Source organism: Amphiprion ocellaris, chromosome 11 (assembly GCF_022539595.1).
Source record: "Amphiprion ocellaris isolate individual 3 ecotype Okinawa chromosome 11, ASM2253959v1, whole genome shotgun sequence".
Lineage (NCBI taxonomy): Eukaryota > Metazoa > Chordata > Actinopteri > Pomacentridae > Amphiprion > Amphiprion ocellaris.
The window spans coordinates 11,874,042-11,891,036 of NC_072776.1; the positions used below are offsets into that span (position 1 = coordinate 11,874,042).

General features: G+C 39.9%; 1 protein-coding gene across 10 annotated transcripts in view; it reads left to right on the forward strand.

The window, feature by feature from the left end:
• The window catches only part of dip2a (disco-interacting protein 2 homolog A), an 88,019-nt gene extending 72,588 nt beyond the window's left edge, over positions 1–15,431 (forward strand). For 4 of the 10 annotated variants that reach the window (XM_035943803.2, XM_055015532.1, XM_023260877.3 and 1 more), the window contains 24 exons: positions 158–277; positions 405–519; positions 1,021–1,160; positions 1,645–1,781; positions 2,251–2,331; positions 3,315–3,442; positions 3,622–3,736; positions 4,316–4,517; positions 4,675–4,784; positions 5,198–5,278; positions 5,569–5,686; positions 5,862–5,983; positions 6,195–6,306; positions 6,441–6,550; positions 6,918–7,048; positions 7,129–7,297; positions 7,679–7,849; positions 8,743–8,772; positions 10,111–10,172; positions 10,963–11,020; positions 11,143–11,217; positions 12,226–12,400; positions 12,919–13,042; positions 13,259–15,431. In XM_035943803.2, coding sequence (XP_035799696.2) covers positions 158–277; positions 405–519; positions 1,021–1,160; positions 1,645–1,781; positions 2,251–2,331; positions 3,315–3,442; positions 3,622–3,736; positions 4,316–4,517; positions 4,675–4,784; positions 5,198–5,278; positions 5,569–5,686; positions 5,862–5,983; positions 6,195–6,306; positions 6,441–6,550; positions 6,918–7,048; positions 7,129–7,297; positions 7,679–7,849; positions 8,743–8,772; positions 10,111–10,172; positions 10,963–11,020; positions 11,143–11,217; positions 12,226–12,400; positions 12,919–13,042; positions 13,259–13,511 — 2,939 coding nt within the window. In that variant the 3' untranslated portion in view covers positions 13,512–15,431. The remainder of the gene's footprint in view (positions 1–157; positions 278–404; positions 520–1,020; positions 1,161–1,644; positions 1,782–2,250; positions 2,332–3,314; positions 3,443–3,621; positions 3,737–4,315; positions 4,518–4,674; positions 4,785–5,197; positions 5,279–5,568; positions 5,687–5,861; positions 5,984–6,194; positions 6,307–6,440; positions 6,551–6,917; positions 7,049–7,128; positions 7,298–7,678; positions 7,850–8,742; positions 8,773–10,110; positions 10,173–10,962; positions 11,021–11,142; positions 11,218–12,225; positions 12,401–12,918; positions 13,043–13,258) is intronic. The other 6 variants (XM_035943804.2, XM_023260878.3, XM_035943805.2 and 3 more) reach the window with 3 other exon arrangements.
• Positions 15,432–16,995: the final 1,564 nt, after the last annotated feature.

Sequence of the window (16,995 nt, forward strand, 5' to 3'; positions counted from 1 at the left end):
TCATCCACTGGCTGGTCCGAGCTCTGCTGAGTCGCCTGTTGGCAGCTGAGTCAGACTGCGCTGCTATTTGCCGTCAGATTCTGTGATCTGTGATTGGCTGTCAAGCTGGATGATTTCATCGTCAGCTTGTCTCTTTGCCTTTGCATCCCCTGTATAGCGCGGGTAGCAGTGGTGAAGTCGAGGGACATGCATTGGTCTCTGCTGGCCCAGAGAGACCAGAGAGACATCAGCCTCAGCTCACTGCGCATGCTGATCGTAGCTGACGGAGCTAACCCATGTGAGTCCATCTACAGAGACTCATTTAATAAAATAACACCCTGGAGTCATAAGGCATTGTTATTGATTTGCTCTGTTTGCGTCTGCTTGTTGACTGACTCTGTATGCGTATTTGTGTGTTACTGCAGGGTCGATATCTTCCTGCGATGCCTTCCTCAACGTGTTTCAGGCACGTGGGCTGCGACCTGAGGTGATCTGTCCATGTGCCAGCTCCTCAGAAGCCATGACTGTCGCCATCCGCAGGTGAACTTCAGTCACTGCAGCTGATAAGAACAAAAGCAGTGTGCCAAGCTTTGCATTAATGTGCTGTTATATCACACTGTGCTTGCAAAATCAGCTGGATCCTGCAGGGTGGAAGAGAGATCTGTTCTTCTATAACACAGCGACAGGCTCTAGGATTTTGCAGCTTTCTGCTGATCATGGAGCTCAGTTATGGAGGAGGATTAAGATGACAGACAGACTGAAATACATGCTTCAAGTAGAGAAGCCTCCACTGTTATTAAAACCAGAAATGCCATTTTCAGATATATTTCAAATTTTTGAGATGTTAGTACTGTCGTAATACTACGATCGTTGCACTTTTCTATTTGTTTGCCATGAAAGACAGAGAGAAATTTGAGAGAATAAGTAACATTGACATTGTTAGTTTCTATTAACTGTGGATGTTTTTAACTGCAAATTTTTCCATGTGTGTTACTATTTTGAGTAAAGAGAGTAGCTGTAGTAATTGTGTGTGTCCCACAGGCCTCCAGAAATGGGTGTTCCTCCTCCAGGGAAGGCAGTGCTGTCTATGGGTGGGCTGAGTCACAGTGTGATCCGTGTGGACACAGAGGAGAAACTGTCTGTCCTTACAGTGCAGGATGTGGGGCAGGTCATGCCTGCAGGTAAAGTTCGCCGCGCTGCTTATTAACGTGTTGCTGCTGTTGATGATGGTGATGATAAAGACGAACGACTTTTCATATTGGCACATGTTGCTGAGAAGGGTTAGGTATATGTTGCCACTGAAACATTGTATTTAGTCATTATATTTTAATTATTTTATTCAATAACATCATTAGATTTTTTGTTGATGTATTTCTGCTGATGCTTTAGTGTGAAGGTGTTTATAACTGAATATTATTCACTTTATAGCTGTCTTGTAGTACAACATTTAAGCAGAATTATGTAGCACCAGTAAGGTCAAAAACAAAAAAACACCAAATCCAATAAACACGAAATGTTACTTAAAAGAACTTTGACCAATATTTTACTTTGCCTATTGAATTTACTTCAACTTTGTCAATCAAGAACAGAAACAAGAATTCCTGCATACTTTATACAAGTCATTGTTCCTTGTTCTCATCTCCTCTCTCTATTTTGCATTCCTAGCTCTGGTCTGTGTGGTGCGAGTGGAGGGGACACCTTATCTCTGTCAGACAGACGAGGTTGGGGAGATCTGTGTGAGCTCAGGTAGCACCGGTGTAGCTTACTACGGTCTCCCAGGCATGACAAAGAATATCTTCGAGGTTGGTGTTTTATTATTACTGTGAGTGTTCAGGTGTAATGGAGTCTTTATTCATCTTTATTCAGTTTTGTATGTATATGAAAAGCTGCTGTTGGGTAAAACCTTGCCATTGTTTGCTTGGCGACTTCACAATTTTGACACGGTAAAGAAGGAATAAAGACTTTAGTCTCAATTTACCAAGATATGTCAGCACATGCATTATGTGGCACAGTATGTGGCACCAAATTTTAACACCTTCTTGAGGATCGTGAGTGAATTTTTAAAAATATATAAGTTAAAATTTGCATTTCTACCTAAGCATTATTCCAAATTCACTATCTGATTAAAGGTCAACATTCTCACTCAAAGTGATCTCATGCCAGATTAAAATGCCAGATATTTGTACTTAGAGTTACTTTAAGTAGAGGCAATGATATTTTTGTGCTTTATCCTTGAATGTGTGGTTTTAACAGCGTTGTGTCTTGTTGCAGACCATCCCAGTAACATCGTCTGGGGTCCCCGTCAGTGACAGACCTTTCACCAGAACCTCACTGCTGGGCTTTGTTGGACCAGTAAGTTCACCGTCATTATTCTGGAGTTTTTTTTTTTTAACCTTCCTATACTGATATCTATGTTATAGCATGATGATAACTAACTAACCTAAATTCTTGTTAACTATCCAGATTATGCTGTTTCTTCATGATTATTTTTGACAGCAAAGGACTGTGCTAATAAAGGACGTTTCTCCTTAACAGGACATTCAGATGTTCACAACTGGTCATAAATCATCAATCTGTAATAAATGATGCAATGTGTAATTTTCTCAGTTCTAAAATTGCAAATGTATTCAGCAACTATACCAACCAGAGCATTACGTTGCTCCTATCCTGACTGGAGCGCAAAGACCAGAAAGAACCATTCCTTTCAAATCACAAAAACAAATCTTCTCATTAACCTTTAGGGGTTGTAGTCAAAGTTTCATTTACTGTGCTCACTCCTCTGCAAAACCAGTGTGATTAATGGAATCTGATTTTAGCCTAAAAAATTCCATTTTCAAAAAATAAATTGAAGTTTCTTTCTAGAAACATTTGGTCTAGTCAGTTCAATTCACCAACCTTTGGACCACAACAGTGCATTCAGTGATATTAATGCTGTTTTTTTATTGAGAAACTATTTGGAGGTGTTAGTTTAGATGGAAAACTTATTTGTACACTTTGAAATCAGTGAAGGGGAGATAACATTTTGTACAGATGACCTGAGAAAACATCTGCTAAAAGTGAATTCATCCAGGGCCAGATTATTGAAGCAAATAATGTGGAATTACTTTAATAGGATATTTTTTGCAAAAAATGATGCTTATTTTTATTGCTGAACTAAAAACAGAATACTTTTTCCTCTATGAACACGACTGATCCAGGTTTATTGCTATTTTGCAAGCCTTTAATAAACCTTTTGGAGTCTTCATTTCCCATGTAACATTAGCTCAGCATGCTACACTGCATGTTGTATGAATGTCAATGGCTGTCTTCCTCACCGTATGTACATTTTCCTCCAGGACAGTCTTGTGTTTATCGTGGGGAAGATGGATGGACTGATGGTGGTCAGTGGGCGGAGACATAATGCTGATGACGTGGTGGCCACGGCGTTGGCTGTGGAGCCCATGAAGTTTGTGTATAGGGGAAGGTAAAAGGAAGCAGCCTGACAAACATTAAACTCTGCAGTTCATGACTTATCTGTAATCACTTATATCGAGCATGTGTCTTGCACTGTTTTCTAACTCCATTGACAGTGTTACAGGACAACGGCATCTTAGTAGGACGAAGCAGCGGTAACGCAGTGTTGTTCTGTGTTTTGTGCTCCAGGATAGCAGTGTTTTCTGTGTCTGTGCTCCATGATGAGAGGATCGTTGTTGTAGCGGAGCAGAGGCCAGACGCTTCTGAAGAAGACAGCTTCCAGTGGATGAGCCGTGTCCTTCAGGTACTGACTGCATAGCTTATTTCACATCTTATTGTTTGTCTTATTACATAGTGACCTCTAAAGGAATACATCTTGTTTTATATTCAAGGTCATTCTGACATGTAACACTGAATGACCAGCTGCTTAAAAGTTCTAACATGCTGCAGTACAGTTAAAGCAATTAAAGCGTGCCCTAACCAGTCCGGACTGCACTACTATATATGTTGTCAGAAGTTAAAATCCACAAAATAAACAACTAGCAAACATGAACACTGTTCCAGATGTTCATTGCTACATAGCTAGAGGGTATAAAATCAGTTTGATTGCATGCTTTGAAAAGCTGTATGTCCTGGTGTGTAGTTCATGTAGGAAACAAATACATGACTACTATTGTAGACCCTTTAAGTCGCAACTCAGACCTGAAAAATAAGAATAATATGAAAACATTGTCTAGAGGACTTACTATGACTAAAAATGGAACACAACACCCACAAAGCTCACACTTTGTGTTTTGATGCTGAAAACTAAAACTAATTCCTCTTACTCACCTGGCAGTTTTGCTTACTTGGTTTCTATTTGTAATCCTCTGTGTGTTTCCAGGCCATAGACAGCATCCACCAGGTCGGGGTGTACTGCCTGGCTCTGGTCCCTGCCAACACGCTCCCTAAGGCTCCCCTGGGTGGTATTCATATATCTGAGACAAAACAGCGCTTCCTGGAGGGTGCCTTGCACCCCTGCAATGTCCTCATGTGCCCTCACACTTGTGTCACCAATCTGCCCAAGCCAAGACAAAAACAGCCAGGTAGTCTGCCAGATGTGTGAGCCTGCTCAGGTTTAGACTCTGACAAAAAAAAGCAGTGTTCCTGTGTATTGCTCTCTCTATTTTATAGTGATATGAATGTTGGTGCTAACTTTCTGCTCATGTCTGATGTTGTTGATGGTTTGGTTGTGCTGCGCAGAGGTCGGTCCTGCTTCTATGATAGTGGGAAACTTGGTGGCAGGCAAGAGGATAGCACAAGCCTGTGGGAGAGACGTGGCACAACTAGAGGACAATGACCAGGCACGTAAGGTAGATAGTCATCCTCATTTCACCCACAGCGCACCTCCATACATACACTGCTGACACAGGTAAGGATCCATACCTGAGGGGATGAAATCTGAAATACATGTAGCTGATAGAGAGGACATGGCTCCAACTTGCTGCTGTCCTTTTATGGCAAAATCTACCTGAATTAAAATACAGTCACTGTGTAATTCAGATTCCTCTTCCATCATGCATTACACCCCATACTCTTATCGGCTACATCTGTACAGATGTTGTTCCCCTATCATATCTGTCATTCATTTGCAGAAACCATCTTGTGCCACATTATTTCTATACCATCTGTGTAAATAGAGTTGTTATTGTCTCAGTTTCTGACTTCACTTCATGTTACTTAGATTTTTCCATAGTTAATTTGTGTTTCTGTCTGTCCTCTATAGTTCCTTTACATACAGGATGTGCTGCAATGGAGAGCTCAGGCCACTCCAGACCATCCTCTGTTCCTTGTTCTCAATGCTAAGGTACAGTGTTTCCTCTGGTCCGACTAAAGAAGGGACAAAAACTATAGACAGAGATCTCAATATGTGAAATTTTGTTTTTAAAGTGGAAATATATATATTGGATTGTAGTAAATTATACAAAAATTTTGTTGAAAAATTGACTACAGGTAAAACAGACATACAACAAGCTTAATACAACTGCAGATATTGAAGTCAGAGCTATCTTGGTAGAAATCTACAGACTGATGAATCCTGAGTTAAATATAGACAGCAGTGTTGATGAAAGTTGTGTTTTCATGATTACTTTTTAGGGCACAGTGGCTAGCACAGCTTCCTGTCTGCAGCTGCACAAGCGAGCTGAGCGGGTGGCTGCGGCACTAATGGGACGACTAAACACTGGAGATCATGTAGCACTCGTCTACCCACCAGGTAAAAAGATCTACTGCCGCTGTGCTGCTTTTCATTTCAGTTTAGACTTTAATATACAGCGTCAGCAATAATTTCACCTGCATTCAGTTGTATGTGCACTGTTTCTTAGTCGCTCAGTAATTTCAGCAGCTAAAAGATGCAAAATGACGCTTTAAATGTGAACATTTATGTGCAGGAATTGACCTGATTGCCACTTTCTACGGCTGCCTGTATGCTGGCTGTGTGCCAGTCACTGTTCGCCCTCCGCATCCACAGAACCTGGCCACCACCCTGCCCACTGTCAAAATGATCGTTGAGGTAACACCAAGTCTGTTTGTTGACACATTTCAGAATGATAACTTAATCCCTCTCTGCGCAGTTATTACACTCCCTGAGAAAAATATATTAAACTGAATCATATAGAACGCCTGCTTGGCTCCATGACTGCTGCTTTCTATCAAACTGAAAACTGTGTCAACAATTTAAGTACTGTGACATGTAGTAATACTGTAGAATCTGTGTGTTAAAGGTGAGTAAGTCGGTGTGTATCCTGACAACCCAAGCAATAATGAAGCTGCTGAAATCCAAAGAGGCTGCTGCTGCTGTCGACATCAAGAGCTGGCCCACAGTGCTGGACACAGGTAAGTTATGTGCTCAAACATACTGACATCCCTCAGGTAATAGTCTCATGTTGAGACCATAGAATGGATTTTTATGTTGACAAAGTGATGGATTTATGTGTGTTGTAATGAAAACTCTCCTGTTTGTCTTGCAGATGATCTCCCCAGGAAGAAAAGCCCCCAGATGTACAAGCCCCCGACCCCAGAGATGTTAGCTTACCTGGACTTCAGTGTGTCCACAACAGGCATCCTAGCAGGGGTCAAAGTATGTTGAAGGAGATATAATGTTCAGTAGACATAATACTTGTGGACTGAGTGTAACTGCCACATTGGGATGTTACAAGCCACCCTTTTTTCCAGTTAGCACTGTGTTCATACATAAATCCTAATATTTTACCGTTTGTAAATGAAATAATGATATGATTATTGTTGTTCCAAACAAAACACAAAACAAAAATGTTCAGATCGGGTAAACCTCAGCCGATTTAGGTGCAGTTGCCAGGTAGGATATTCCAAAGATTGGTTTAGCATGGACAAAGTTCTGAGTCGTCAAGAACCATTAACATATTGCTGGGAAGCTGTCAGTCTGTTTCTGTCTTAATTTGTGTCTCCTTTTGTCATATCTCCTCTAGATGTCTCATGCCGCCACCAGTGCCTTGTGTCGTTCCATTAAACTACAATGTGAGCTCTACCCTTCCCGGCAGATCGCCATCTGCCTAGATCCCTACTGCGGCCTGGGCTTTGCTCTTTGGTGCCTGTGCAGGTAAACAGGCAGCTCCAAACAAAAGAATGTCAGTAAAACAGGAAATAGAAATTGCAACAGACTTTCTGTTTTTGCTTTAGTGTGTACTCTGGCCACCAGTCGATCCTGGTTCCCCCTCTGGAGTTGGAGAGCAATGCGTCTCTCTGGCTTGCTGCAGTCAGCCAGTACAAAGTTCGGGTCACCTTCTGCTCATATTCAGTGATGGAGATGTGCACCAAGGGCCTGGGTTCACAGACAGAAGCACTACGGGTCAGTTTGCCTCTTCTGCTGTTGCGCGCTGGAGAACAAACTGTAGAATTTTCTTCCACAAAATTGAAGGGTGTTTTTTTCAGCTACTCCTTTTCCCAGTTGTGCCATTGCACCAGCACTGTAATTACTGAGACAAAGTTAGGTACTCAGCAGTAAAACACTTTCTGTGTCTGCAGCAAATGATAGATATTTTTGCAAATCTTGTCTGTGGTTTAATCAGTAGAGTCTGTCTAATAAAAAACTAAATTAATACAAGAATATAGCTATGAAATTTGTCTTGTCAGCTCCTCGTTTGATTGCAACTCCCACCTTTATCTTGCCAATAAGGAGAAAATGTTTATCATTTTAATTTATGCAATTTTTCTTTTCTTCCATCTCCAGCTGCGAAATGTGAACCTGTCTTGTGTGCGTACATGCATGGTGGTCGCAGAGGAAAGACCTCGCATCGCCCTCACTCAGTCCTTCTCAAAGATCTTCAAAGACTTGGGGCTTTCGCCACGCGCCGTGAGCACCACCTTCGGCTGCAGGGTGAATGTGGCGATCTGTTTGCAGGTAAGCAGCTGCTTAAGAACAACAAGGAGGAAGACGGGAGGAAAACAAGCACTAGTTTAGGGTCAAAAACGACTAAATTCATGCGATGATTCAGAAAAACATCCGAGAAATCCTTGAAAAATGTAGGATTAGTAGCAGTTTGATAGAGTGAATGGTGAAGATGAAACAAAAGTGATTCTTCTGCTGTTTTAACAGCTCATGTACAAAGAAGAAAAAGGAAATAACTTTATAGATTAGTAAAAGAAAATGCAAAGAATTCAGTAAAATGTAGCTGAACTCATCAATATTATTGTTAACTTAAACTGTTCAACTTTACAATTAAAGGTGGAGTATGCAATTCTACTCCTATGCACTTTTTGTCAAATTCAGCAATACCCAATTTGATTTTTTTTTTTTTTTTGGTGTTCTAAAAACATTTGGTACAAATTTTCTTTAAAGTAATTTTTTCAGCAAGAGTCTGAAGACGTTCTAAAAATGTTTGGTGATAACATTGTTAGACAATTATGGCCCTAATCTATCCACTGAGAATGTCCTTCCTGTGTTATCAGATAATATTGTAGGACTGTTTAACATGATATCTCAGCAACATCCCTAAAACATTCTGAGACTATTGGAGGTAAAATGTTGTACCTTCGTTAATATGTAAGGTTTAATATGTAAGGTTTAATCTGTAACGTTTTGGAGGGATGACAAAAATACCACACTCTCGGTTCTTTCTCACTTTGACTGTTCATTATTTTTTCTCTTCTCCTTAAAGGTTTTGTTGTTTTTTCCAACCCCTGATGATTTTTATGTGTCTGAGTGTGATTTGTGTGTGTGTCAAGTATACGAATACATATATCTTTATGTATATATCTGTATCTTTATTTATCTGTCCTGCCCTGTCCTGTCAGCCCAACAGGTTAGGGAAACTGGTTGAGCAGGTACTGTGGGATAAGAATGGCTGTTTGCTCTGCTGCTGGGTCTGTGTATATGTGTGTGTCTGTGTGTGTGTGTGTGTGTGTGTCTGCGTGTTCATATGCGTGTTTATCGTTTATCTTGCATGATGTTTGAATATGCTTAACCTCAGTTCACCAATTTGTTTTTTTTCCCCTCGCTTCTCTTTTTCTCCTACGAGCTTCGGCTTTACTTTACCGCTATTCATTTTAGCCGAGTCTTACCTGTATCGGCTGGCTCTTGACCATCGCTTTATGACAGGTTTTACTTTGTGTGACGCACTGTTAGATTATTACCATGAGCTAGCAGCATGAATTCTGCTGTGACGCACTTAATTTGGGAGAATTTCTAATTTGCAAAGTGTATGTAAAAGCTTACCTTTTGAATAGAAAAGGTGTTTGTGTATGCCTTTCTGTTTGGTTTTAATGGTGAAAAGATGTTTTTTTATGACTTTTTTGGAAAAGATTAATATTCTAAGTTTACCACAATTTACTGCATTTAGTTTTTGTGTTATTTGCAGTAGATAAAATAATTATTTAGTTTTGTAATGATCCATAATGTCTTATGGCAGCTTTCCGTTTCCCACTGTATCGCACTATTGCCTTTGTTATTTTTGGCACAGACTAGCAGACTGTGCCAAACTGGATTGATATTTTCCAGAAATGCTCTGTCGCTGAGACCTCTGCTTTGCTTGATATACTGGCGTCGCTCAGCTCATTAAGCTCAATCACTCCTTTCTGTGTTTGGCTACAACCACACAGACCACAATGCAGCAACACGTTGCTAGCTTGTGCTCTGGCTACACATGAGACGAGGAGTGATGGAAAATGTAATTTGGTGTGACTATTCTTACAGCTGTAATGATGACAAATCCCAAAGCATAAGGAATCGATATCTGACAGCCATAATCAGTGTTGAGGAATGGTTTAGTTAGAATTCAGCTGCATGGCAGAACTATAGACGTTTAATCAAAATAAATGGTGAGCAGATTTGGTCTGACATTTGTATTATTTTTATATAAGCATCCTCAAGGTAATAAACTACTGTTTATGTATAGTTTCTTGCATTATTCCAATAGCTGATACTGTAGCTTTTCCTACCCTTCTTATACTGCGGAGGTACTTATTGTGTTTGTGGCTACATGGTTGAGTTGTGCCAAAGTCCTAACTATCGTAGCCTGGCTGGTTGGCTTCTGGCTGCCCCCTGCTTTGTTAGTAGTTGTTTCATAATCAGCTTCCACCTCCCTTCACTCAGGCCACATACAGCTTTAATGTCTGGGCTGGACCAGGTGAATTATCGACGGTTCTGCTACTTTTATTTTTCAGGGTACAGCTGGACCAGACCCCACCACTGTTTATGTAGACATGAGAGCTCTACGGCACGATAGGTAAGTGGTGGTTTGTTACCCCGCCAAGGAACGTGGCGGAGTTATGTGATGATCGGCGTACGTTTGTCTGTGATCTGTCTGTCTGTCTGTGTGAAACATTACTCAAAAATGGACCAACGGATTTGGATGAAATTTTCAGGGAAGGTCAGAAATGACACAGGGACCACCTCATTAGATTTTGGCAGTGATGCAGCTTATAGTCTGGATCCACAGATTTGTTAAGGATTTCCCATTGGGAGATATAGCGGCTGGCACGGCGTCACTGTGATCATGACAACAAGCGAACGCTTTGTCAGTTGCCTGCTGACGATCACATGATTGCGATCCTACTACAAATTGACCACAGCTGACTTATCGGAAATCATACAAGGAACAGCTGATTCAATTGTGGAGGTGTTTCCAAGTCCCATCAATTCCCGCCGCCCACTACATATTTAGGTCACATGATTCAGTATCCGTACATAATGCACACATGCATAACACAATACAATGACTTTATTAATCACCAAAGGGAAATTCAATAACACACTTGTGCTCAGCGCAAGGTCAAGGAATGAACAGTCTGGGCAGAGTAGCTGCGCTCTCTGAGTGCTTTTCTTGTTTTTAATTTTGTTGTCTGTAATTTTTCCTTTTGGTTTTCCTGTGAATTTTAAATGTAATTGTACATTCACACTCAAATTGGTAATCACAGTTTGTTTTTTTTTTTGGTTTTTTTTTTACATATGTGGAGAAATAAAGAAAAAAATCTATATGAAATTTCTCATTTTGCCTTGTTTTACGTCCTCTTCAGGGTCCGCCTAGTTGAGAGAGGGTCACCACACAGCTTGCCGCTGATGGAGTCTGGGAAGGTATTTCATCATTTAAAAATATGCAAAAATCTCTGCAACACTGTGAAAGTCACAGCTATGACTGCCAAAGCATTGATCTTTTCTTAAACTGTTAATTGAGAAGTATCTGTCTGCTGTTGCAGATCCTTCCTGGAGTGAAAGTGATCATTGCCAACACTGAGACTAAAGGACCTTTGGGAGACTCCCATCTAGGAGAGGTAAATCTCCTTTTCCACCTTGTGATCCACATTCAGTTACTTAAATAATAAGATTACAGTCACTGTCTGCTGGAAACTGATTATCTCAACACAAGTTTTTCTGTAACCAGTAAAAAAAAACTGGTTCCTCCAGGTAATTTTCTCCTGGAACAAGCTAGTTAATTTGCGTAAACAGGTTTCTACTCTGCTTTTTGTGTAATCTTTTGAAACATATGTTACACATGTAAACAAGACTTCAGACAAGGCCACTGTGTAAAGGGATAGATTTGTATACATAGCAATTCACCTTCCCTTTTTAATATAATTTCATTTAAAGTCTAACAATCAGACTATCCAAAGTGGAATTTTAGTCTTAATATAAGTACTCTGACTTATTTACTTGGCTATACACTACCAGTCAAAAATTTGGACACACCTTCTTATTCAGTGTTTTCTATTTAATTATTTTCTACATTGCAGATTAGTACTGAAGACATCAAAACTATAAAAGAATACATATATAATTATGTTGTACATGAAAAAGTTAATCTTCAGTATTAATGTACAATGTAGAAAAGAATACAAATAAATAAAAAGCACTGAATGAGAAGGTGTGTACAAACTTTTGACTGGTTCTGTATATTGACTATAGAGCCTATCCTTGCAATTTGTTTTGAAGTCATACTAAAGTGTTATATTTAGTATTCTAAGGTGGTTCTAATATTCTGCTGCCTCACACGTAAATAAGGAGGAAACTAATTGAGAAACGCCTCTAACACCAACTTTATCTGTAACCTCTGTTACCTATTTCCAACAATGTGAGCATAAGCTGAACATTATGAGCTTTGAGAATTTGGAGTTTGTTGGTTACAGAGCCGTTTTATTGAGTTACACAGGAATACAAATGAGTTTACTGAACGAAAAACAAATGAGAGCGAATGAGAAATATTTATGTCATGTAGTAGATCGGATACCTTGACCCGAGGTGCGACCAGTGTGTACGATCATGTGTGCATTAATGTGTCACAGATTTGGGTGAGCAGTCCTCACAACGCCACAGGCTACTACACAGTTTATGGGGAGGAGGCGCTGCACGCGGACCATTTTAACACCAAGCTGAGTTTCGGGGACACCCAGACTGTCTGGGCGAGGACCGGCTACCTGGGCTTCCTGCGGCGCACTGAGCTGACTGATGCCAGTGGAGGTGAGAATCACGAGTTTTCATGCCAGCTTACAGTCAGGGAGTTGCTTTTGGTGTACACTACCGTTCAAAAGTTTGGGCTCACCCAGCAATTTCATGTTTTCTGTGAAAACTCACACTTTTATTCATGTGCTAACATAACTGCACAAGGGTTTTCTAATCATTAATTAGCCTTTCAACACCATTAGCTAACACAATGTAGCATTAGAACACAGGAGTGATGGTTGCTGGAAATGTTCCTCTGTACCCCTATGGAGATATTCCATAAAAAATCAGCCGTTTCCAGCCAGAATAGTCATTTACCACGTTAACAATGTCTAGACTGTATTTCTAATTAATTTAATGTTGTCTTCATTGAAAAAACCTGCTTTTCTTTCAAAAATAAGGACATTTCTAAGTGAACTTTTGAATGGCAGTGTAAGCTAAATAAATATTTTATACCGCCTCCTTTCCTTTTCTGGCATCACCTCTAAATGTGATTACTTTGTCAGATGTGAACTGACTAATCTGTGTTGTTTCAGAGCGGCATGACGCCCTCTACGTGGTGGGTTCTCTGGATGAGACCCTGGAGCTGAGGGGAATGAGGTATCACCCAATTGACATTGAGACCTCTGTTATCCGTTCTCACAAGAGCATAGCAGAATGGTGAGAAACCTGCATCAGCTATAATCACTTCTACTATGGAGTTTGAATTTTTCACTTTGAAGTCAGAAGTGTATTCATTTTATATGTGAAATGTAATTGAAAATTGTAATTTTGCTCCTGACCTTTTCTGCTTTTCCTCTTCTTCAATCTCACCTCTTTCCTGTTATCTCTTCTCTTTATTTGTCTTCCTCTTTTCCCTTTTCCTCCCCTGTCCAGTGCGGTGTTCACGTGGACCAACCTCCTCGTGGTGGTTGTGGAGCTGGAGGGATCCGAGCAGGAGGCCTTGGACCTGGTGGCCCTGGTCACCAACGTTGTCCTGGAGGAGCACTACCTCATCGTAGGGGTGGTGGTGGTGGTAGACCCCGGCGTCATCCCCATCAACTCCCGAGGGGAGAAGCAACGCATGCACCTCAGAGATGGATTCCTGGCCGACCAGCTGGACCCCATATATGTGGCTTACAACATGTGAGCCCTCCCTCCCTTCACTCCCCATGTGGCTTAATCACTCTACAGGAGACAGCAGGACAGTAAACGACGGTCGCAGAGCTGGTGTCAGTACGGCTTCTGTTGAAAGAAAGCGAGCTGCCCTTTTCTATTAGCTCATGGAGAAATATGAAAGAAACACGGATGCGAAATTTCCCGGAACGATGGAGAGAAATTCCAACAAGACTGATACAAGCCTCATGTCTGTTTCTCTTGTGATTTCTTGCCACAGCAAATAACGTTTTAAAGGGCATTCTTGGTTTTTTGAAGTGAGTTTTGTATGTATGACAGAACTTGTGAGTCTTTAAACCCAGCTCGCCTGAGCGCAGTACAGCAGGTGGTTATGGTATGATACTACAGCGTGCCATTAACATAATTTATTTTGTCAATCTCAAAAATGATGAATGTTAGCTGTGTTTGTCCTACATTTGTGCCATAGAACAGAACCGATGACCCAAAGTTTGATTCAAACAAGCTCTAATATGTTTTATGTGCACAGAGCCTCCTGGGGTATTACAGGTCCTATACTTTTCATTGAAAAAAAAAAAAATCTATCGTACAAGCATTGTCGTTACATTTGTAGGAGCAGGTCCTCACATTACAGCTGCACCTCAAAGCTTGATTTTTTGAGTTCCAGCTCAGTTCGGATCCTGTTATTCCATTAACGAAGAAGCACACAGCAGTGGTGTTAGAGGAGAGGCAGTTTGTGTTATTTTTCTGCTCATTCCAGCAGTTGTGCTTTAGTTTTTAACGTCGGTAGCTTCAAGATGATGTTGTGGTGACTCAATCGCTTATTTTTCTAAATCTAACGTGTTATATAGCTATTGTTTAGTCTGATCAGAATGCAATATGAGTGTTGTGAAAGATGTTGCTTTGAACAACTGCATACAGTAAGTGCCGATGAGTGGAAGTCATGACACGGTGGAAGAATATAATCATTGCTTATTGGTAGCAACGTGCTAAATGATAGAAATGAAGCCTTAAGTGTTTTTTCAGATGCCTCTTCCTATCCCAGCTCTGGTCTAACTTGATTTTGTGAAGTTTATCAGCTGTTGGATGGGGAGAGAATATGCAGATGGAGGTTAGGAATGGTAAATCCTGCTCTCATTTCACCCAAAGTTATTCATCTTTTTTGGCTAAGATAATTATACTTGATCCTAACATCTGTCATTACAAACACTCACACTCACTCCATGAATATTTTAATGTCTGTTCCTGTTGTGAAATTGTGCTGAATGTGTGTTTCTTTAAAGCAAAAGACTGGAAGAAATTGTAGTAGGTATGTTCTTGGGTGCAGAATGTCACAGCCTCATTTTGAATGCCATAAAGGTTGAATGAGAAAAATGTCCAGTTGCATGTACTGCGATGGGCAAGAGTCTAACAGCTTGTTACACCTTAACCTCCACCTTATCACACTGACTTTGTAAAGATCATCCTCTCTGTACGTTGCTCCTTTTTTTCTATGTGCACATCCCTTCAGAAACAGGCTGCGGCCTGCTGTAAGTATGTACAGCTTTTGTGTAAATTATTAATAGACGGAGGAGACGGCAGGAAGCGTAACACAAAGACTAAATCTGGTATATATGTGAACTTCTCCCTCTCAAATGAAAAATATTTGAAATGGATTCTCGTGTGTAAACACTGGGAGGAGACGTGGCAAGCCTTGTAAACATTTTTATAGTGTGAAAGAACAGTGGGAACTGGCCACTTCCAGGATGAGATGAAGCACACTCCGAGCACAAAGAGACGACGGTTCTGCTCTGGCGACTGCTGAGAAGTCACATCCTACAGAGCAAACTTTTGTTGTTAATGTATGGAAAGATACATTTGTCTGATATATGGTTAGTTGTCATTATTTTCATAACATGATTTCGTAATGAATAAAAAAGTGATTTTAACCTGAAAAGTTTGTCTTCACTGGCAACTGAACATCCAAGTGTGTTGTCAAGAATACAAGAAACCAAGAGTAATCAACAGTAGTTACGTACAAGTCGAGTATGTGAATGCTCCTTTAATCAGCAACATTTTCTAGCTAACCTGTGATTATCTATGGAGAGAGTATTTTCCACTAATATATTCTTCTTCAATATTAATGATTTTAGTCATCAAAAACAAAGTGTTAAATTTTTTTGGGATTTATTCCTTTACAGTCAGATCATAACCATTAAAAAATAGAACAAATGAACAGACTTCCCTATGGATCTATGTTTCAAGCCAATTTGTGAAATACATTTAACTGTAAATCTGTGCCCCTTTAAAAAAAAATTAACTATTTGCATGTTGCCACTACCTAAATTGCCCTGCCAATGTATGGAGTCACAGGAGTGTCACAATAAATTATAAATAAATAAATAAATAAGGAAATAAATGTGGAAATATAAAGATAAATAAATAAATAAATGTGGAAATATAAAGATAAATAAATAAATGTGGAAATATAAAGAGAAATAAATAAATATAAATAAATAAATAAATAAATGTCAAAATATAAAGAAATAAAAAAAATAAAGAGGAAAATTTTGTCTTTGCTTTTCCCTTTTCTCTTTTTTCCCTTTTTTTCCCCATTACGTCATTGTCTTTTCCGTTTTGCATTTGCCTTTTCCTTTTGGCACTCCTCAGTCCACCAACTAAAAACAAAGACAAAAGACTCTGCTTTCACTTGGTGGACTGAGCTGTCAATCAAATGGCTCTGGGCGGGGCTTTCTGTCCAGGGTGGGTAGTCGTACCTGATCACAGGTAGTGATGGCTGATCGAGGCTTTGTTGAAGCTTCGACACTTCATTCAAAACATGGTTCAATTACTCGAGGCTTCACTGACACACAGTGCTCGAGTAGGACATCTAGTGGTCATTAAAATGAAGTGCAATCGATTCATACTGATTGGTTCATGGATCGTTTTGGATTTGATTCGCAGTGCACGTTCCTGTTTGACTACACTAGATGATTGTATCTGTGCTAGTGGCTACAATAATGATAATATTACTAGTAATAATAATGACAATAACTATTGAAAAGCATGTTTCTTATTTGCCATGTTTGTCTGTAACCCGATATACTCTTCACTTATATTCTGTATGAAACATTTAAACAATGCTGCTACATTCATGAGATGCTCTATAAATACAGACTGATGTAATTTTCACATGGGGCTGGTGCAAATACAGATTATATTGTGGATTTTGATAAAGTATGTCATGGTGTTAATTGGTAAAGAGGTTGGTAAAGAGGGTGTGCTTGAAAACAGCTCAGTGGGTGTGCTTGTGTAACTGGATATGATTTTTTATATAGAAATAACAATTTATCAACAGTTTTCGGACTCAAGGGGTTTCTTCTTTTACTATCTCCACAGCCCTGAAAAAAACCTGTTCACACAGCACAGATGAGCCTGGTATCACACAGCCTACACTGAACCTGTGAAACAGTCACTTACCAAAGTCAATCATAATTTGAATGCATTCAAGTAATTTTCCA